This window comes from Rhizophagus irregularis, chromosome 6 (assembly GCF_026210795.1).
Source record: "Rhizophagus irregularis chromosome 6, complete sequence".
In the NCBI taxonomy this organism is placed as follows: Eukaryota; Fungi; Glomeromycota; class Glomeromycetes; order Glomerales; family Glomeraceae; genus Rhizophagus; species Rhizophagus irregularis.
The window spans coordinates 2469067-2491657 of record NC_089434.1 but is presented as its reverse complement, the minus strand read 5'-3'; the positions used below and the strand labels follow the sequence as shown (position 1 = coordinate 2491657).

The window sequence follows — 22591 nt, the reverse complement described above, 5'->3', positions numbered from 1 at the left end:
ATTGTTGACCATATTAGGTTACTATCAATTTATTGTATTTATTGTATTTAAATCAATATAAGTTCCTTTATTTGAATCAAAAAAAAGCTTATACTTCAATAGACTATTTCGTTATTTTCAATAGACTTATCGGCATGAAAAAAAAGGAAAAAAAAAATTCAATCAAAAAAAGCTTATTTAATAGACTATTTCGTTACTTTCGACAGACCTATCGGTCCTCATATGACAAAAAAAAAATATATATAAAGACCCCTTTCTTCCCACGAACTGATTTTTTTTTTCTCTGCCATATCATTATACTTTGATCTAAATCATTAAAAAAAATCGTAATCATTACATTTAATCTAATTATAGGAAAAAAAAATATTATTAATAATCATAATATTTTAATTGTGGAAATAAATAAAGGTATAAAAGAACGTCTTTTACCTTATTGTATTGTTTTTTTTTTATCCTTTAACAAATTTTGGTAAAAATGCGTGGAAGAAGACCTTTCAAAATTAAGAAAATAAGCTTAAGACGCTTATCTACAACAAATTTAACCTCTTACAACCATCATCAAACAAACTCAATGTCACCACATCGTCGTCACCGTTATCGTTCAAGAAGGAACAAGTCTAGACGTTCTTCTTATTCTAATTATTCAGATAGTCGTTCACCAAGTCAACAAAGAGGACGTTCGACTACAAGACATAATAGGACTAATTATTCAGATAGTCGTTCACCAAGTCAACAAGGAGGGTGTTCAACTACAAGATATAATAGGAATGATGGTATGGTTATAATATAATAATTATGTTTTTTATTTTACATATTTTGAATATAATGTCATGATTTCAATTTACAGATATCGAAGCCCTAAGCAGAGCTATCACTGCACTTACGGAAGAAGTTCGGACCCTCAAGAAATCTCAAACAAGGAACGACCTACAAGCTGAATGGCCATCAACCCCTCAGACAACACCAGTTCCAAGGAGTAGACAAAATACATCACTCACGCCAGAACCAGAAACTGGATATCGTCGACGTGCTCGGGTTTTGCTTGAAGATATGGACGAAGATCAATATAAGTTGTTCCATGTGAGTATCAAGTAACTATTGGTTATTCAGCAAAATTTTTTAATCGATATTTTTTTATAAAATTAAGGATGAGGTCGTGCAGATACTTAGCGGTCTCGATGATTCATTGCAATTGGATCATACCAAAAAATGGGTAGAAATTGCACCACACGTTTCAAAACACATCATGAAGGAGATCGCTAGAGTCTTGACCGGAAGGTTTCAATACAAAGATATAGAATTGAAATGGGTCTTACAGAATCTACACCGCCATCGTAGAGAAAGCTGGATGGTTAGCCTTGATCCGGATAAGACTAGATTTGAAAAGAAGAGAAAAGGAACGAATTCTCGAAGAAAAGATGTAAGTACTGAAGACATCCGAAATATGAAATTAAAATCCTTGATCTTGTTCCTTTCTATCCTAATCACTAATATCTGATTGCAATAGAAAAAAGAGCGACGTCAGAAAGGCATCGAGCATATGTTCAATATTAATGATGCCTCGCTTAAAGAATTTCAACCGTCATCATTATCTTGGGAAGAATTCAAGGAAGACTGTGAAACCATATTTAATGAAGGAGGATTCCACAGTGATGAAGTTTCTGAAACTGATGAAGAGCTCACCAAAAAAGAAATCGAAGATCATGTTCGTCCTAAGAATAAAATTGAAACGGATAAACATGTTCTTCATGTTTATGACAAGCCCTGGAGGTCACGTCGTGTAAGTATCAAATAAAACAATTGTATAGTTATTGTATACATTTGCTTATTATCTCTTTTTCATTTTTATAGGGACGTAAATTACTTCGCTTGGCTGACCGAGTTGGTGAGAAAATAAGTCATGTAAAACTTTCACGACATCGTTGGTATGATGATAAAACGTGGATCGACGAGTCAAAACCGCCTGAAGGTGCCCCTGATTGGTCGATATCACAGTCGTACGGATCCGACGTACAACCACAAGATGAGATCGATAATATCGATAATATTAATGATGAACCTAACGAACTTGATGAACAGGTTTAATTAATGCATTAATGCAATGTTAGATTTAAAAGAGCACGTATATTAATAATAATTTGTAGTTTATATTTTTATTACGCAAGAATGATTTGTAGTTTATTTCTATATAACAACGATTAAATATAGCAAGCAAATGTATTACTGTAAAATTGATTAGTATATTGCTATATAATATATTGCAACGAATAGTAATAAATTGATTAAAACAATTTGAAATATCGTGATTTCAATTACTGCCCGGCGTGTATTGTATCGTTTAACGATACTTTATGATAACCCAAATAAATACTTAAATATTATATAAATATAAGTAAAATATCAGAAATCCGATATTAACATAATATTTATCCGATTTGCACCTTATAGTTTATTAAAACTTCAAAAGATTCAGTTATTAATTTGGTAAATATTGGGCGTTTATTTGTAAAATAACAGAAACCCGATTCTTCACCAATAGAAATCCAATACTTATGAAGTATTTATGCCCGGTTGTATCCAGAAATGCAACAAGAACCTGAGCCCAATCGGGAATAAGTATCGGGATTGTATAATATATATATCTGTGAAGAATTAGTGAAGAATCGGGTACCTGAATTTTCTCTGATATGTTGTCATTCGACCAGTGGTGGTTGCCGCCATACATAACAATTTTATCAACAAATTCTGTGAACGAATTTGGAATCCGCGTTCGTATGATAAAGGATTATGGGAACATACGATGCACATTTCTTCAAAACTTAAACAGTCTTCAAGGCCTAAAGGTTTGCCCAAATCTTCTTATTTACCTTACTCGTCTTTACCACCTCCGACCCATGTTGATTCACGTGATTCCGGAACCGATTGGTTAAAAAACTCGATGCGATATGGATTATCTTGGTTTAATCACATTTCGGGTTTTATAGGTCATCTAACGGTGCTACTTAATAACCGCTTTTGCAGGATGGAGTGTCGATTTTAACAGTAGGCGCGTCATTCGTTATTTTGTTAGCATAGTTGCTTCTACTTTGGTTGGAATATATCAAGGGGTGAGATCTAGGAAGTTTTAGTATTAGCGAATTTTCTTTTGAACTTTCTTTTAATTTTAATTTCTTTCTAGGAGACTATATAGCTTTGTTTTTAGTTAGTTTTTATTTTATTTTTTTTTCTTATATGTAATTTTGTAAAGTTTGATAAATAATTAATAAAGATAAAGGCTGCTATGCCATGTTTGCCCGAAAGTGTGACTTATGACCTGTTTTGGAGATATCCGGGGTTCTGTATGTACACTTCTTTTTTAAAATTAAAAACCAGGGTAGCGTAGCTGGCCGTGTGGCAAAGCGAATTCTCAACACATTATGGGAAGCATTATGCCAGAGGAAGCGTAATTACAAGACCCTTACCACAGATCAAACAGACCCATTTACATTTCCAGAGGGCCATACACTTGACTCTATCATACCAGTAGGATCTGACCAGTGGCGATTCCAGTTTACAAACCCGGGTAATCCCTTCAAAGGTGAGTATCCCAGGATCGCCCCATTCTTATTAGCACGTGGTCGCAAAATCACATCTGAGGCAATTCAACCATACAAGGATAAAGTACGACGTATCCATACAGATGGATTTATTTTAGAAAAGCAGCCAGATAACCCCGCGCTTTTCACTTATCCAGAAAATGCAGATACGACTCTAAAGACTTTCAAGTTTGAAATCACGGGATACTGCCATGTGAAAAATGGGAACAAGGTTATCTGGACATGATTGCTAAGGACCGGTAGGTATATTTTTTACTGACATACCGTGATGGCATAATTGAATAAACCTATAGAACATGTAATCTTACGAGATACCCAAATGCAAAACTTAGATGGATTAGGTAGACAAGACCACGAAAGTTTCCACACGTGGACTAGGCGTATTCAGAATGCTATGCAATATTATGAGACTTATAGTAGAATAGGTTTTCATAAGCGGCCACCTTATCCAAAGTCTCGTCAAGATATATATGCTTATATTGTGCATATTAGGAGAATAGTATCACGACTAAGGTTGCTTGCTGAAACCTAGGGGTTTAGGCAAAATGGCGTTTCGCCGAAAAGTGAAATTCTGCCGAAACTATATTAAAGTTATATTAAAAAACTGGCGAAACTTTGGAGAAAGGCGAAACTGCCAAAACTTATTATAAATGCCGAAACTGCCGAAACTCTGCCGAAACTATAATAAATCTATAGTAAAATTTTGACGAAACTAATCGTAGGATTTTGAAGAGGTTTAGACAAGCAACCTTAATCACGACTACTAAATAGGTAATACTGTACCTACTGTAAATCTTTTATTGATCGCAGATGGGGAGACGACGCTTCCATGGATCAAGTAGTACGACTACATTTATATAGTTGCCCAAAGCATTTTAAATTCGACTATTATACTCATCATGCTGAAACGATCCAAAAAGCCTTTAGGAGATACATAGAAAGAAGGAACAATAAAGTGGCTAGGATTATCCAGAAAGTTGCTATCTTTCGGTTATATAGACCAGTCTCTCTATTGATACAAAAGGCTGAGCGACGCTTCTACTGTCTTGCAGTATCCCAAGTGTAAACCCGAGGTTCATATTTATTTTTTCTCATTCGAATGAATACTGTATCATATGTGAAGTTCGTGGCCAGAAAACTCTTCCCAGATAATGCGGCATATACTGCTAAGATAGCAAAAATCCGCGAATCATACAAGAATAAACAAGCTCTCCTAGATAAGCTTGAGGTCCTCTTCAAATTGTATTATAATGCGACTAAGGACTCATCAACTAATCCCCCAAAGTGAGCTATTACTAAAAACGAGGCTGAGAATACCTTAACAGAACTTCTTGCATAAGCAGCTCCTGTGGTCCTGCGGTCTTGTACGAATTTAGTCTATATTTTTTATCCGTGTGTAATAAGTATACAGTAATTGAAGATAGCTATAGTGTAAGTAACATAACATTATGTTGGACCGGTTACCAGTAGAAATAGTCGAACGCATTGTCACAAAGATCCTGGATACTGACCTTATTGCAGCGAGTAAAGTAGATAGCGTGTGATAGCGAGAGGTTCGTCAAAAGGCATATAAGAGGTGGAAAAATTATGCCACTACAATCGGGAATATGTACTGGGAAATCTGAGCTCTCGGAAATCAGTATGTAAAAGGGAATATTGACTGGATAATGTTTGAAGATGTACACGACTTCTATAAAAGATGGATGGACCGCCTTACCGAGAATCAGCTTTATATTATGGAGAAAATGCTTAAGAATGGGATGGTCGTGGACCCCCAAGAGAGGCAAATTATAGAGTATGCATTAAGTGAACAAAGATGGGGAGGCAATCCTTGGAGACTGGACTGGGAGTGGAATGAATGGACTCAACAGGAGTAAGCATTTTGTACTTGCAAATTTATATTTTTTATATTATAAGTGTAAACCCACCTGACACCTCCCGGACAGTGTTGTCATGGGACATGGACACAGACATTGGACAGAACGGGACAGGACTGTCCATGTCCATGTCCGGTATTTTTTATGTTCTGGACATTTGCGGACATTATATATAAATCACGTGACTATTTTTAATTAGATGAAAATTTTATTTTATTTGATAATATTCATAATAACTACACAAGATTTCAATTAAAATGGTAAGTTTATATCCATATTATAATTAAAGAGAGTTAATAATTTCCATTTAGCATTGTCATCATTAGCAGGATGAGTAATATCATCTAATGGTATATTACTTTTTTCATTATTGAACTCAGTATTTTCTTCCTCATCCAGGATATCAGCATTTTCCTTCTCCCTTAACATATCTGTCCAACCTTGAAGATACTCACCAAAATCATTTTCTAATTGTGACTCAGTATTTTCATCATCTGAACCTTCTTCTAATTGCTCGGGATCAGCTTCCAAATTAATGACTGGATCATTATCTTTATTATTTTCCGAATCATTTAAATTACCAGGATTTTGATTAGTTTCGTTTGTGTTATTAACATCCAATGTGGTAGTATATTCAACAGATATTGGGCTATTATGAAGTCGATGACTATATGTGATATCAGCTCTTAATTTGCTCATTTGAAGAGCTTTAGATGACTATTTATGAAAAAAAATTAATAATTAATAAATATTTGTATTATAATAATAAAATATAAAAAAAAAAGATTACCATTAATCTATTACGCCGTTTTGTTTGTAAAAACCCCATGCAACTCCAAAGTCTTTCAACTGACACAGCATTAACACATATACCAAAAATTCTACAAGCTACAAAACCCAATTCTTTTGTAGAAACACTAACATAACACCAATATCGCCAAATATCATTATCAAATTGTTTATATATTTCAAGATCAAATGGATATTTAGCCAACCAAAAATCATCAAATTCGCAAATTATATGTGTTGGCTCTTTTCCAGACCATGCATAATAATAATACATCAACCATTTTCCAAATTCTGAATAATTAATACTAGAAACTTTACTACTGAATTGCTTCATTCGGTATTCCGGATGTAGTAAATAAGATAATAATAGGAGAGGTTGCTCCTAATCTTTCCAACGTTTTTCCAATCGGTCAATTAATTTTGTAGCAAGAGCATCATCTGAACGATTTAACCAAAATTGAACTAAATAATTCATATTATGAACTACCTGAAATAAACGTGCCTTATCACATTGTAACATATTAAGTATTTTGCAATATAGCTCAAGAATTTCATTAATAAGCGTAATTTGATTCCAAAATATAGAAGAATCAATAGTTTCAAAGATTTTATGTGGTAAAGTTGGTGCTTCTCCTTGCCGGTGACGAGTTTCAACAATTGGTGGTTTGAAATTGATAGCTAGTATCTAAAAAATAATATTAGTATTAATATAAAAATACTAACTGAATATTTAATTAATAATTAATAAATTTACTTACTTGTAATACTTGTTGTGTTTTTAAAAGGCTAATACACATATAATAAAGACTGTTCCAATGCGTTTCTCCTGGAACAGATATCGCTATATATTTTTTATATGTTTCATATTGCTGTTCTCTTAGACGTGATATAAAGAATTTATGATTTGAATTCTTAAAAAAAGTAGCAAGCCGAATAGCACGATCAATTGTGGTCTTAAATTCTGTAGATTCCTTGAATATTTCACCCACACAAAGATTGATCTGATGAGCAAAACATGGCAGAAATACTATTGATCTTTTTGAAATTCTCATTCGACGCCTGCATAAAAAATCAAGTGTTAATAAATATTGATAAACTAAAATATTATTTTTTTTTATAATTAAATACCAATTTCTTACCGAGCTGCTGCATATGCTGGTGTGCTATCTGTAACTATAGCACAAACAGTAATATCTTTTTTCTTTAAGTCAGTAAGCATTATTTCAATTTTATCCATTACTGTAGTATAATTTTCATGTTCAGAACTGATGTCTACTGCTTTCCAGAGATAAGGTTTTCTCTCATAAGATAACAAGACAGTTCCCAACAATTGCTCATTCTTTACATTAACCCATCCGTCAAAAGTTAACATTATACCAATTTGATCTTCTTTAAGTGCAGTTTCCATAGCCTTATCCGCATCATCTACAACTTGTTTTAAAATATCTCCTCCAAGAACACGACGATCAGGTAGTTTAAGAAATGGATTTAGGAAATCAAATAACTCTTTTGCTTCAGAGTTATTTACCCATGATAACGCCCATCTACAGGAAACTGTAAGTCGAAATAATAACATATAAAATTTTTGTAAATCTTCTTTAGATAAAGATCGAACAATATAGTTATCCATGGGTCCATAATATGAAGAACGGTTAATTATTTTGAGAGATGAACCTGACGCTAAGAGGCTTGAGAGGATATAGAAACTGAAACATAAATATATATTATTATAAGTTTTTTAATAAAAAATATGTGCTATTAACTTTCAAACATATTTACATGTTCTCTTTTGAGGAACTAAATTCGGGGTATTATTATCATTATTAAGATGTAAAAGTGCAAAAATTTCTTCTCGTTCTTCTTCTTTTGTTTTGGTAAAAAAGTTAGAACACTTTTTAAAATATTGAATTATACGATCTTTTTTATTTGGAAACCATATTTTACACCCTTCCTCTTCTCTCAACTCTTCTATACATGGTTTACAAAAAGTTTGGACGTTGCTTTTATTAACTTTAATGTCAGTTCTGACAATATATTGATTTATCAAAGTCGGAAGTGGTGGCATAATGAAATAGTGTGGCTTAGAATATGGATGTCCAGACGGCCGGACATATAAATTTGTCTCGGACAACTTGCGGAAATACTTGGACATATTCGTATGACAAGTACAAATCGGAATATTTTTTGGGACATGAACAACGGACATGGGACACAGACAATATCGTCCAAGCAAAATGCTGCAGACAGGTGTCTGTGTACAACACTGCTTCTCAGTAGAATTAAAAAGTCAATATCAAAATATTACGGCATAGCCAAAAACAATTACGTCAGTACAAATGTTTACTAATAAAACATATAATTACAGTGAATTACGGCATTTTAATTACGTCTGTTATAATTCAAAAATTCAATTCCGCTGATAAGTATACCTGCTACGCATAATTATATCTAACTATTTTAAAATTATGTTATCAAATAAGCAATAATAAATCTTACATAGGAAAAAATTTTTATATATCGGCTAACCAAACTCAAAATCTACATTTATATATATTGTTTAAAATCCTTTCAATACATTCTTTTTGTTCTGTTTTTTCATTATATCTGTTTTTTTCACCTTATTTCATTTTCATTTTCATCCTTTTTATTTTCATATTTCTTTTTATTTTTTTTTATTTCATTCCTTTTATTTTATTCAACTTCATTTTTTTTACTTTCTTTTTCTTTCTTTTACTTTCATCTTCTCATTAATACTATTATTTCTCATTAGTTTTATTATTTCTTATTGTCTTATTTTATTATTTCTATTATACCTCATCACCTTGATTTTTCTTACCATTATACAAATTTTATATTCTTTTTACAGACTGCAAATGAATTCTATATCTCTTTTTCTACTTTGTTTTTTTTGTCTTTTTTACTATTTACTACTAGTCCTATTATAAAATCAACTTAAAGTAATAAATAAATCGTATATGCCTCTAAAATTTAGTTAAACATTATAAGTTTAACATTGTCTTTATAAATAAAATATTGTATTTATAAATAAAACAATTTGATAAAATTTTTATAGTGTACTGGTTTATCATTACATCATATAATCATTTGATTACGATAAATAAATTACAAATAAAAAAATTCACTATTATATTCAAATGAAAAAAAATTTGTAATTGCATAATATGATAAACTTTACTAATTTTACTGATAAAATTTACTAAAAGGTGAATTTCACCTCTAATGAGTGTTAAAATTGTTCTGTTAATAATACTAGTCCTTTTTTACTTTAATTTCAAAAATCTGGTATAATTGTAGATACCAGGATAATCACATGATCAGAAGAATAATATACTGAATGGAATAAGAATAAACATTTAACTGAAAGATAAATAATTAACTGTAGAAAGAATAATTAGAAGAATACAATAATGTATAAAGATGTAATATTATTATACAATACTTATTTATAATTACCATTGTATTAATGAAATGATTATATGAGAATTCATTGTATGAATAGAAATTAGTTGTTACTCAAAGATGGGCGTAATTATATGGAACCAAAGTTCCAATGCGTTAAACTGATAGATAAACGGATAGGATGGGTTTACATATCACAGGTCAAAAAGTAAAAAATCAGGCACCAATCAGTCACCAATCAGGTAGTTGATTGGTGACTGATTGGTGACTGATTGGTGACCGATTGGTGCCTGATTGGCATTTTCGCCAAATATCATCACCAATCAGGTAGTTTGCTAACTTTGATCCAGTGGTCAGAAAAGGATGAAATATAGCTCATTGGAATCGGCTCAACATGATGAATCTAATGGTAGTAAAATCGCATTTCTAGGATTAATACTTGATGAGAAATTAAGTAAAATATAAAAATAAAAATGTATCATTTATATTTTATTTAATTTTTTATTAACTATTAATCCTAGAGATGCGATTTTACTACCATTAGATTCGTCTTGTTGAGACAATTCCAATGAGCTATATTTCATTCTTTTCTGATCACTGGATCAAAAGTTAGCAAGCTTCCTGATTGGTGACTAATTGATGCCTGATTTTTCACTTTTTGACCTGTGTATACTTGCAATATCAAACTAAATTCAAATAAATATATCAGATGAGGACCCTGCTTACTTATAAAATAAGTCACCCAGGCCTAAAGTAAAAATTATATATAAAATTCTTTGCAGATCCTACTATAAAAGAAAATTTTATGTTACATTGTTATGATTTTTTTCCTTTTTAGCTAATTAACCAATAAAATTTAAGAAAAAAATAAGGTAAAAACTATTAGTAAAGGGCCAATTTTCTACAGTGACCTTTATTATAAGTAAGCGGATCCTATCAGATGTCTATCTTATAGTATATTTTGATAAATTATAAATTGACCTAAGCTAATAGATATTGGACGCTACAGATCAGGAATTAACTCAATTATCTGGCTCATTCATTTATCCATGTAAATAATCAGATAATTATAGTTTGCAGTAAGAATATATATTAACTTGAGCTAAATTTATATAATTTATTAGATTATACTGCACGATAGTATCTGATACGCTAATTTGAATTTATCTTATATATTTAAATATATGTATAAAATGCCTTATTCATTTATCCGCCAGCTTAATGGATTGGAACACTAAATGGAAAGATGTTATAGTTTTGTAAAACATTAAAATGTATAAAAAGGTTGGCTTTTGACTTTTGCTTTTGTCAAATGCTTTTGGTCTGAGCAGGTTACCCCCAAGTCTAAAGTAAAAATCATATATAAAATTCTTTGCAGATCCTACTATAAAAGGAAATTTTATGTTACATTGTTATGATTTTTTTCTTTTTTAGCTAATTAACCAATAGAATTTAAAAAAAAAATAAGGTAAAAATTATTAGTAAAAATCCAATTTTCTATGGTAACCTTTATTATAAGTAAGCAGGATCCTGCCTGAGCTCAATTATAATAAAAATAAAGAATTAATATTAATAAAAAGTTATCATTGTGGTTTTACTGTAAAAAACGATTAATAATTAATAATTCAATTATAAAAATATCAAGTCCAGAATAAAATAAACAGAAATTATTATGTGAAGTTTAATTAACTCAAGAAAAACTATCAAAGTTTAAAAGTTAAAATTTAAGAATGTAAAAGAGTTAAAGAATCATCACTGGTCAAAAACTAGGCAAACGTGGCATAGTAGCCTTTATCTTTATTAAATTTATTCGAGCTTTACAATTTACAAAAAATAAAAAGAAAAATATAAAAATAAAACTAACTAAAAACAAAGCTATATAGTCTCCTAAGAAAAAATAAAGTAAAAATTAATCTAAAAAAGAAAAATCGCATTACACTAAATTTCTCCAGATCTTTCCCCTTGATATATTTCAACCAAAGTAGAAGCAACTATGCTAACAAAATAACGAATAGCGTGCTCACTATAAAAATCGACACTCCATCCTGCAAAAGCTGTTATTAAGTAGCACCATTAGACGACCCATAAAACCCAAAAAGTGATTAAACCAAGGCAAATCATATTTCATCGAGTTCTTCAACCAATCGGTTCCAGAGTCACGTGAATCATGTAGGGTCAAAGGTGGTAAAGATGAGTAAGGTATGTACGTTGACATTGGCAAATTAAAAGGCCTCAGAGTAGTTTTCAACTTATAAGTAATATTCATCACATTTTCCCATCTACTTTTCTCATAAGAACGCAGATTCCAAATTCGTCTTCTGAATTTCTGAACAAAATTGTTATGATTAGCAGCGACAACCTTCATCGCAGAATTTTTTGGAATAGATAAATCGACGAATAAGTTGATAAAAAGTTTGGGTAAACAGCCACGGACAAGGGCATAGGAGGACCAATTTGTAGAAGAAAAGGACCAGCATGAAAGAGAAGTAAGTTTGGTAATAAACAGAGTTGGATCAATATCTGCCAATTTTTCAGCTTCTTGAAGTTTAGAAATCAAATGATTTTGATAAGATTGAAGGATTTGTTGCATATGTAAATGACGTTTTTTGCACATAAAAAGGTGCATCAAATCTTCCATGCGGTCGATATAGGAATAACAAGTTAATTCGTCCATGTATAAGTCCGGTCAAGTTCTTTTAAGCTTTTCTAGAGTGGGTAATTCATCTAAGAAGAGTTTAAATTTGAAGGTATGATGTCGTGAAGCATGTTCATACGTGAAAGATGCGTTATGAGAAGGTTTGAATTTCAAAGCAAACCAAGTAAGGTCCCAATCAACAAGATAATCTATATTACTTAAGAATAAAGAAGTAAAGTGAAATCGCGTTAATTGTAATAAATTACGCATCAACTGCGTTTGATAGTATTGTTTGAGAAGGTGTCTCAGATTAGATTCGCAGATGACGTCATTATCATAAGTCAAGACAAAGTCGCGAGCAGAAGCAAGGTCCAAATCAGAAATCAAAATGCTGGATGAGGCAGTATGAGCAGTATTGGCCAAGAAATCGGTAAATCGTTTAAATAATTGCCAGAGTGAGCTTTAACTTTAACGATAAGTACAGTCAAGTTCTTGGAGAGAATGGTTCGTTCAATAATAGCCCAAAGCTTAAAGTTTGTAGTCTTGTAATAAAGTTGGCTATTCAAATAAACAAAAGAAGAGCAACCTCGAAGGCCATCGATGGCAGTTTGCGAGTCAGTGTAAATAGTAACTTCTGAGTCACGGGGAAAAATGGTTAAAACTGTGTAAATAGCGGCAGCTTCGGCTCGAGAAGAAGAGGGATTATCCTGAATAATGCCATGTACGTAAGTAGCGATAGAGTTAGGGAAGCCAGCATCAGGAACAATTTGCATCCAAGACCAGCCCATAAAAACATTAGGAGTACCTAAATTAATAAGGGACCCATCAGTAAAAAAGATATAACGTGATTCTGCAGAAATAACTAATGGGGAGTTTGCAAAAATAGCAGCAGCTGAAGATTCAACAGCAGCAAGAGCAGCAATAATATCTGCAGGAGAAAATTCAGAAGCAAAGTCCAATCTGCTATAATAGAGGCGGACTCCATCTTCAATATCAGTCCAAGTAAAAGGGGAAGTCACTATAGAGGTATTACTTCTAATTCATTCATTAGTAGTAGATAAAATGAGCGAATGTTATAGAGAGACCGTTGGTGTACAAAGAGTTAAATCAGCATTCCGTTTTTTAGAAGGAGGTAAAGGGATATGAGCAGCACAACCAGAGCAAGGTGAAAGTTTAATGAGATCGCCAGGCAAGGATTCACAGTTGGGGGAAATCCAATGGACAATGGAGTAAGTGCCACGGCCTGCTTGGACCAAAAGTTGTTTACCGAAGACGGGAAAACCGAATTCATCCAACGTGACAATCCAATTTTTAGTGGTAAAAGGAGAGGAAAGACAAGGTTCCAATTCATAAAATGAAGAGTCATTTGTGGGCATAGTGATATAATCGTCAAGTAAACGATTATTAGAGTTAGGAACAGTGGTAGATTGTTGGATATCTGTACCAATAAGGAGTATGGCCAGGGTTACGTCTTCCAACCAAGTTGTCATAATAAGCTTTCCAAGAAATTAAATGGGTGCCTTGTGGAGTAACAAGTTGGGATAAGTAAAACAATTGTCATTTACGCAGGATAGGCAAATAAGCTTTAAAGACTTTTGGCGTCATGCATTCAAATAGAGGAACGCGTTCTTCTAACAGGGATAAGTTCAGAAGCTTCGAAAGTTGAGTATGAAGCAAACGAAAAGGGTAGAGTTCAGGAGAGCGATAGTGCAAGCGATATAATCTTTCTTAAAAGAAAAAAGAGAAGACCATATAGACCAGTCTTTAATTAAAAAAAGAAAAATAGGAATCAAAAAATGATATTGAATTAAACGCAATCTATAAATAAAAAGAGATTGAATAAAAGAAAAGGAAGAATTAGCTATTAAAAATAAATTAGTAATATGACATTGTCGTTGATGAGCAAACAAATTAATCAAGCCCAATACTTGAAATAAAAATAAAATAGGGTTGGGAAGAGAACGAGAAAAATTTGCTTTATGTTTCACAACAGATCATATACTTCTCGTTATAAGGTGACAGTCCGATTCAGACAAGTGAGTCACTTACATCCGATATTCAAGTTTTGGAATAAGGACAGCATTGTGTAAATACACAACTTGTTTGGCAGAAAGCTTTGCAGGTCAGATGGTTGCGGCAAAAGAATTATATTCGTGTTTGAGTTATTTCTTGACGAAATCACGTGAGCTTTTAATGTTAAACCAAACACCTAAAAAACGAAAAGAAGTTGTCATAGAAATTGAAGTAATAGTAATAAAAGGAATGCTATTTAAAGAGGATAAATCCAAATTAAACGTAACAGGGAAAGAGTAGAATTTGAGGATAAAGGCAATGAATTGGTAATTAACACATATTTGTTGTGATTAGTAGAAGTGTTGTTAATCTGATAAAATTCTTCTGTAATAGACAACATAGATTCCATGCCAGCTTTTGACGAGAAGACGAGAGTAGAGTCATCCATAAAAACTAAATTGTTGACACGAAGATCAGGGGAAAAACCTTGTGAAGCAATTAAAGAGGGTGCTGAAAGAACATAAGGGTCCATCATTTCATTCTTCAATACAGTAAGTAAAGGATCAATATAAATAACCCATAAAAGAGGAGAAATAACTTCGCCTTGGTCAATACCAATGCGAACCCTATAGGCAGGAGTAGATCCATAAGCAGTGAAAACGCTATTAGTGCGTTTCATAAAAAGTGAAAGAATAAACTTGACAGCAGAAGCTGGAAGGCGTATATGTTCGAGAGCGAAATGTAACATTGTTAGGTTGACAGTAAGGTTGCTTGCTGAAACCTAGAGGTTTAGGCAAAATGGCGTTTTGCCGAAAAGTGAAATTCTGCCGAAACTATATTAAAGTTATATTAAAAAACTGGCGAAACTTTGGAAAAAGGCGAAACTGCCAAAACTTATTATAAATGCCGAAACTGCCAAAACTCTGCCAAAACTATAATAAATCTATAGTAAAATTTTGATGAAACTAATCATAGGATTTTGAAGAGGTTTAGACAAGCAATCTTAGTTGACAGAGTCGAAAGTTTTGGATATGTCTTAAGAAAGTATCCAAAGTAGATTTTTGTTGACATCGGCATTATGGATAATGAATTCCAGAGTAATAATAGGGTCGCGGCATGAACCACCAGGGAGACCAGCGAAGTTACCACCTTTTAAGACATTGTACGATGCCAAAATAGTAGAAAGACGATTATAAAAAAGTTTGACGAGAGATTTTCTAATCACTTCAAGTAAGGTGATAGGACGAGTATTTTTTAATTGAAATTTCCATTCGTGAGGTTTGGGGATGGGAAAGACCATTGCTTGTCACCATAAGTCGGGAATATCAGCTTTGAAAAGGCAGGATTTGATTAAAATTAAAAGTAAATCCGAAGTACGAGGTCCAAAATGTTTGAGTATTTCATAAGTAATCATGGAAGGACCAGGGGCTTTGCCATTAGGAGTAGAAGATACGGTAGATAACCATTCATCAAGGGTAAGGGATTCATTAAAGAATCATAGATGGAGGAGAATACATCAGCCATGGGTTGATAGGCCGAAGACCATTTATCGGGTAATACATCGAGAGAGGTAAGAGGAGTGGATTTAATTGGCACAAAGTTTTGGAAATGGTTAACAACAGCATCATCTATGTCTTTAGGATTAGTAAGTAGCTGAGGACGAGTAGGATGGTCAAGAAAGACACGATTCAAAGTAATTCGATGACGAGTGCGAGAGAGTGCTGAATCAATAAAAGAAGAAAGGTCAGTTTCGAAATTATTATTTCTATCATCCAAACGAGCACAGATAGAGGAGTCTTGAAATTCTTTTTCTTGAAATAAATGATATCCCCGTAAGGATTTTAAAATATTGGATAATACATCAAGGAGTGATTTGAAATCATCTTGTCGACATGATAAAAGAGACAAAGGTAAAGTGGGAATGAAAGCAAACACTTTCTTGTATAATTGAAGAATATTTTGAAGTCTAATTAAATGAATAGACCACTTATGTTCATGAGCAGCAGAATAAGTCAAAGGATATTTACATAATAGACGTATTGAATGCATTAGGCGATTTAAAAACCGATAATGTTGAGTTAATGTTTCCAGTTCCTTAGGAATTTTAGGAGTATAATTGTTGCCAACTGTAGAAGAAGGTAGAGTTGTATTGGCAGCTTTGAGGATTCGTGATTGAAGATATTTGCACATTTGATTGATATGCCAGGACGAGAAGGTTGAAGGTAAGACGTCACATAGAACATCAGCATTGTCAGTGAATTCTGTCCATTGAGAATCGGTAACAGAATCAAATTTGAAGATGCGGCAAGTCTGGCGCTTAAGTTGTCGAGCGTGAGCCAATTTGGTGGAGGTGAAAAGTAAAGACATATCATAATATGTGATGACAGGGTTATGATCAGATGTGCAAATGTCTTGAGCATCAAAGATGTATGCAGTCAAAGCGAATCCTTTGAGAAGAGGGCAGGACCATACATAATTAACACGCGTAATTTGATCATTACGATGAAAGGTGCCTAGGGAACTGGAAGAATTAATAGGAGTATAGTCTTCATATCCATGAGAAAGGAGATGATAAAATAATCGGTGAATTTGTTGAGAAGCAATTTGGGGTTGATTAAAATAGATAGGATAATATTTATCTAAATGCATATTAAAATCACCACAAACAGCATGGTAAAAACCAGCTTGTTTAGTAAGAAGAAGTTGTTGAATGAGCAAATCAATAGTGTCAGAGCGCAAAACACTTTCAGCAGGAGGGGGATATAAATAACAAATACAGTCGCCACTGGATATAACGAACCAGCTGTTCCAAGAGATTTGGTTCAGTATATAACGAATTCGATATATAATATTTATGTTATATACCGAACTGTTCGGTATATAAATTTATCCAATAGTTTTAGCTGCACATGACCATTATATTTAAATTAAAGTTAATAAAATGCGCGATGTACTACAATATTATTTTATTAACGACTATAAGTATTAACCAGCTATTTAAACATTATTATTATATTGGAAGTAATGAAGATCAAGCTGTTTAAGATTATTTACAACTAAAAGTTTTACTTTTTTATGTAATTTTCTTAAAACCTTTAACTCTTCATTTACATCACCAAATTCTGGTCTCTGTTCATACAAAAATTTTATAGTTTTATTCATAGCCTTTTCTGCATCTGTTGGACTCACTTTTTCCGATATAGGTGTAAATTCGGTCTCATCCATCATATCTTCCTCTTCCTTATCTGCATTTCGTATAGTATCAACTATTTCAAAATCTGTAAGCCCACCTTTCGGCATCTCATCCTCAACATGAAGGTATTCATACGTATTAAGATCATTATTTGGAAGCTGGGAAATTAACGCTTCAAGTTCATCAATATCCATATCAAAACTAAGAAAAATAGAAGTTAATGTTAATTTTAAAAAAATTATATTATATAATTTTGCATACCTATCATCAGAAAATGCTGAATCATTATCAGGAAATTCTCCAGTTTTGTTAATACTTGGTGGAAGAATACCTGTTTTCTTCTAACAGTTTGAAATTGTTTGAGAAAATACTGTTGACCATGCTTCAGCCGCATTCTGTAAAGCATCATAAATGGTATAATCTGCAAGTTCTTCCACAATACCGTCCTGCACATCATCATATGTATCAATCCTATTCTGAATGAAAAGTCATTTGTAATGACACTTAAATGAATGAATGATCTCCGCATCACAAGGCTGAAGTTTAGTGGTAGTATTTGGTGGAAGAAATTTCACATCTATACTATCCAACTTTTCTCGAGTTTCATCTAAAATAAGATGTACTGGTGCATTATCAATTAAAAAATTATTTTTCGTCTTTTTTGTCTCATTATTTCATTGAGTTTAAGAAGAACTTCATTAAAAATGCTAACTTGCATCCATGCTTTTTTATTCCAAAAGTAATAAACTGGAAGGTTTTTATAATTAATGTTTTTCATAACACGAGAAGTTTTGTATTTGTGAATAAATGTTAGCGTCATTTTCTCACTGCTGGTTGCATTTGTTGCACAAAATATTGTAACACGGGATTTCTCTTTTTTATGCCCTGATAGAGAATTACGTGCCAAAACTCTAGAAGGTTCCATCTTCCAGAATAGGCCAGTTTCATCACCATTCCAAATATCTTCAGGGTTGTAAGGTGCAAGGAGCTGTTGTAAAGCAAAACGATTTCTTTCTATTGATTCAGCTGAAGGAGCACTTTCAGCTTCACCTTGCTTTTTAAATTGACGCAAACCATGCCATTTTTTAAAGCCACCTAACTAACCCTCTGAATGATAAAAATCTTCTATTGAAAACTGTTCAGCAAAATAGCTTGCCTTTACCTTTAAGATATTACCATCAATATCTTGTTTAGTATTAAGTGCGTTGTCAACCCATAAACCAAGTGCACCTTCCAGTTGTGGCCATTTTGGTCTGCGAAATTTTTTAGTATTCTCTTTGCTTTCTGTAATTGTAAGCCAACGGTCACTTTCTCTTAAAATGTTGGTAATTGTAGACTTCCCAACATTATATTTTTGCGCAAGTTCTACATTTTGGAGTGTTGGGTCTTTCTCTTTCATTTCACAGATTTCGCGCTTTTGTTTAGCAGAAAGACTAACTCTTTTTTTTTGGTCAGCATTATTGGAACTTTTGAAGAAATTTATCCGATTCAGACTAACGGAAATTGGAAAAAGTATTTACACGTAATGGTGACATGATTATCTTTTATATTAGCCATATAAGTCACGTGACAGTTCAGTATACTAAATATGCAGCTAATATATTTGGGCTAGCTATAATGAGTTCGGATGTGGTATATAGCAATTTATTATGTGATTTCGTTATATCCAATGTAATTTACTATAAAAAAATTGGTTCTGTAAAACTTAGTTCACTATAACAAGTTTTCGGTACAAACAGGTTTGTTATAACCAGTGGCGACTGTATACGTAATTTCACGTTGCCTTTAAAATATAAATCAACAGAGAGCAAACGCGAAGAATGGGATTTAAAATCTTGTACATGACAAGCAAGTGAATTATCAATAAAAAGAGAGACACCACCAGAAGAAAGAATTTGTTTAGAAGTATCCAAGTCTGAAGAAAAAACAGTATAATTAGAAATACGCTTGGATAAAAACTTCATTTGTTTGGGATGAAGATGAATATCAACAATACTACCAAAAGAAATATGTCTAAGGGAAAAGAAAGTGGAAAGTTGTTCTATTTTAGTTTGACCATGCATTTTAAGGCCATTAACATTAAAGGAGGAAATATTAAAAGAGTTAGGGATAGGAGAATTGTTACTGGAAGAAGAAAATAAAGATTCATGTAAAAAAAATTCAGTAACAAGATTCGGGTTGGAAGGGTTTCATACAAAGGTATCATAATTAAAGTCCGACATTAAAGCACAATGATAAAACAGTCAGAAAAATAAATCGAAAAGAAGAAAATTAAATAGAAGAAGCTGAATCAGCTTGTTCTAAGAAAGCACCACCAATGGAGCTAATGAATTGTTTGATATGGCCAGTAAGCTGGTCCAATTTACTTTCTATAACGACTCTACTATTTTTGAGATCGTTGATTTCATCTTGCGTGGAGGAGGTGGGAGTGAAAAGAGGAGCATTAGGGGAAAGAGAAGAGGAGTGCGGCGCAGTAGAAGCAATGGTAATTGAAGGTAGTTGAGACCGCGTTAAAATACTTTTAGGAGGTGAGGAGGATTTAGCTGAAGGCTGGATATTAAGTGGGACATGGGATATAGGAACATCCTCTTGCATTAGATCCAAATCTGGGTTGTCATTTGTAGGGAACGGGTCAAAACCAAGGTGAGATTCAATTCGAGTCATCCTTTGGTCAGCAAGTTCCAGGGCGGAGATGCGCTTATGGAAGTTAGCAACTTCACATTGTAATTCACGTAAAAGGTTCAAAATGTTATTAGCATCATCAGGAGATAATGCAGAATTAGGAGTTTATCGAGGTAATGGACGTGCTGTAGAATGGGAAGAAGAGGAGAATGAGACTGAGCGTTCTTTACTATTATGTCGAGCACGTTGGGAGTTATTGGGATTGGAATTAGCCTGACTATTAACATTATTTTTATTATTGTTCTGTGAAATGTTATTGCCACGTCTCGAAATAGAGGTTGATTGATCTCTGGATTTTGAGCGAGATCTGAAGTGAGAGCGCGTATTGGCATTAGAGCTAGAGTGACAAGGTTGGTTAATATTGAAGCGTTCCTTGAGTTTGATCACCAGATCACGAGTACAAGTGCGACCTCTGGATTGTTTGAGTGGGCAAAAATTGGGAGCGCAGTCTAACTTACCACATCTGTGGCAAAGTTTATTAGTATTGTCGGGGGAGGACCATGAAAGCACCTTGCCTTGAAAGCTGACAGTTTGTTCTATAGCAGCATCCATGGTTTCTTGGGAATTGAAGGTGATATAAACCCATCTTTTGGGTTTATAAGAGTTAAGGGAGAGCGGCACATTGACAGCTTTAGCGCCAAGATTTCGGGTAAGAGGAGCAAGGTTAATATCCTTAACATTAGGGGAAGTTAAGTGAGAGTGGCAACGTATTGATAACGCGCAGCTTTTTGCTCTATGATATAATGACATGGGGTAATGCGGAGGCAGATGAAAAAACAGTATACAGCCCATTGATCAGTAAACCGAGCAATTGAATCAGCATTGTTATATACAATGCGGGTTTGTTGAACTTTAGCATTGGGTTTAGAAAAGAGGCGGCAGGAGGTAATGTTTTCAAATTTCTTGAAGTAGGCCATCAAGTTGTTTTTTTTGATAAAGAACGGAATATCGGCCTTATAAAAAATATGTATATGGTTTTTACACTGTATATACGTATTTTTGATACAGTTTGCATTTTTACATACGGTATATTAGTATAATGTATACTGTTCGCAAAATGTGCTTAGTAAAAAATACAATAAAGTATACGGTAAACATACTGTGTGATACGGTATATTAAATTCATACATCTATAACGTATATCATTTCTACTGTATATCAGTATTTTGTATACGGTTTACAAAAATATTGTAAATAAAGGATACGGTATACATATTATTCTACAGTATATTAAAATTCATACGTTTATAACGTATTTTCTACAAATATACACAGGTCAAATAAATAAAAATCAGATTTTTGTCCTTTTTAATATGGCTGTCTGATTTTTTGGCAATTTTAATATAATATTTTCGATTTTAATAAATATTTCTGATTTTAATATAATATTTCTGATTTTTAACATGAAATTGCCAATTTTTGGTTATTTGTAATAGGATTTTTCAATTTTAATATATAACATGCGATTATATATTACGATTTAATATTTATTTATTAACTTAGATTTTTTTTTTTATTTCAGTTATAATTATTTTTTTGCCTCAAAAACTTTACTAAATTACTTTTTAAATACTTTATAAAATAGAATTAAAATATTTTTTTTCTTAAATATAAATACATTTAAATTAAATAACTCATAATTTAAAATATAAACAAATATTATATTTTTTTTTACATATATTTCAAAGTATGGTTTGAGCATTTTGGCTGAAGTAAATCTTATTCTTTTAATTAAAAGTAGTTTAGTAAGTTTAAAACTGTTAAGATCATAAAAGTACAGTTAATATTTTTGGAATTATTTACATTTTTTATATTATACAGTAGTATTAAGTTACAAATTTTTTTACCTTCAGAGCGTATTTTGAGATCTTTAGCCAAAGTAAATCAACTTCTTATATTAATTGTAAGTTGTTCGGCAGGTTAAAATCTACTTGGATATTAATTTTCACGAAGGTACAGTTAATACTTAATGAGTTATTTACAATTTTCACAACAGTACTCATTTACAAATTTTATTTTTTTCATTTTGTCACTTCAGAGCGTATTTTGAGCACTTTATCCAAAGTAAACCAACTTCTTATATTAATTGAAAGTTGTTTAGCATATCAAAATCTACTTGAATATTAATTTTCACGAAGGTACAGTTAATACTTGATGAGTTATTCACGATTTTCACAATAGTACTCATTTACGAATTTTATTTTTTTCCGTTTTGTCAATTCAGAGCGTATTTTGAGCACTTTAGTCAAAGTAAATCGACTTCTTTTATTAATTGAAAGTTGTTCAGCAGGTCAAAAGCTACTTGGATATTAATTTTTACGAAGGTACAGTTAATACTTGATTAGTTATTCACGATTTTCACAACGGTACTTATTTACGAATTTTA

At 32.4% G+C, this 22591-nt stretch overlaps 5 protein-coding genes across 5 annotated transcripts; 2 read left to right on the top strand and 3 right to left on the bottom strand.

The window, feature by feature from the left end:
* Nucleotides 1-475: 475 nt before the first annotated feature.
* On the top strand, nucleotides 476-2085 carry OCT59_026276 (uncharacterized protein; the record flags this gene model as incomplete). Its single annotated transcript, XM_066143071.1, has 5 exons — nucleotides 476-773; nucleotides 848-1080; nucleotides 1148-1420; nucleotides 1508-1780; nucleotides 1852-2085. The coding sequence occupies 5 exons, from the start codon at nucleotides 476-478 to the stop codon at nucleotides 2083-2085; spliced, it is 1311 nt and encodes a 436-aa protein (XP_065992627.1).
* Nucleotides 2086-5263: 3178 nt separating this feature from the next.
* On the top strand, nucleotides 5264-5473 carry OCT59_026275 (uncharacterized protein; the record flags this gene model as incomplete). Its single annotated transcript, XM_066143070.1, has 1 exon — nucleotides 5264-5473. The coding sequence occupies one exon, from the start codon at nucleotides 5264-5266 to the stop codon at nucleotides 5471-5473; it is 210 nt and encodes a 69-aa protein (XP_065992626.1).
* A 252-nt stretch (nucleotides 5474-5725) lies between these two features.
* On the bottom strand, nucleotides 5726-6302 carry OCT59_026274 (uncharacterized protein; the record flags this gene model as incomplete). Its single annotated transcript, XM_066143069.1, has 2 exons — nucleotides 5726-6190; nucleotides 6264-6302. The coding sequence occupies 2 exons, from the start codon at nucleotides 6300-6302 to the stop codon at nucleotides 5726-5728; spliced, it is 504 nt and encodes a 167-aa protein (XP_065992625.1).
* A 342-nt stretch (nucleotides 6303-6644) lies between these two features.
* On the bottom strand, nucleotides 6645-8327 carry OCT59_026273 (uncharacterized protein; the record flags this gene model as incomplete). The annotated part of the gene is made up of 4 exons (XM_066143068.1): nucleotides 6645-6947; nucleotides 7021-7048; nucleotides 7402-7942; nucleotides 8042-8327. The coding sequence occupies 4 exons, from the start codon at nucleotides 8325-8327 to the stop codon at nucleotides 6645-6647; spliced, it is 1158 nt and encodes a 385-aa protein (XP_065992624.1).
* A 9000-nt stretch (nucleotides 8328-17327) lies between these two features.
* OCT59_026272 (uncharacterized protein) lies at nucleotides 17328-18922 on the bottom strand (the record flags this gene model as incomplete). The annotated part of the gene is made up of 3 exons (XM_025311762.2): nucleotides 17328-17724; nucleotides 17785-17864; nucleotides 18686-18922. 3 exons carry the CDS (start codon nucleotides 18920-18922, stop codon nucleotides 17328-17330), a joined length of 714 nt encoding a protein of 237 aa, XP_025168569.2.
* Between the last annotated feature and the right edge of the window lie 3669 nt (nucleotides 18923-22591).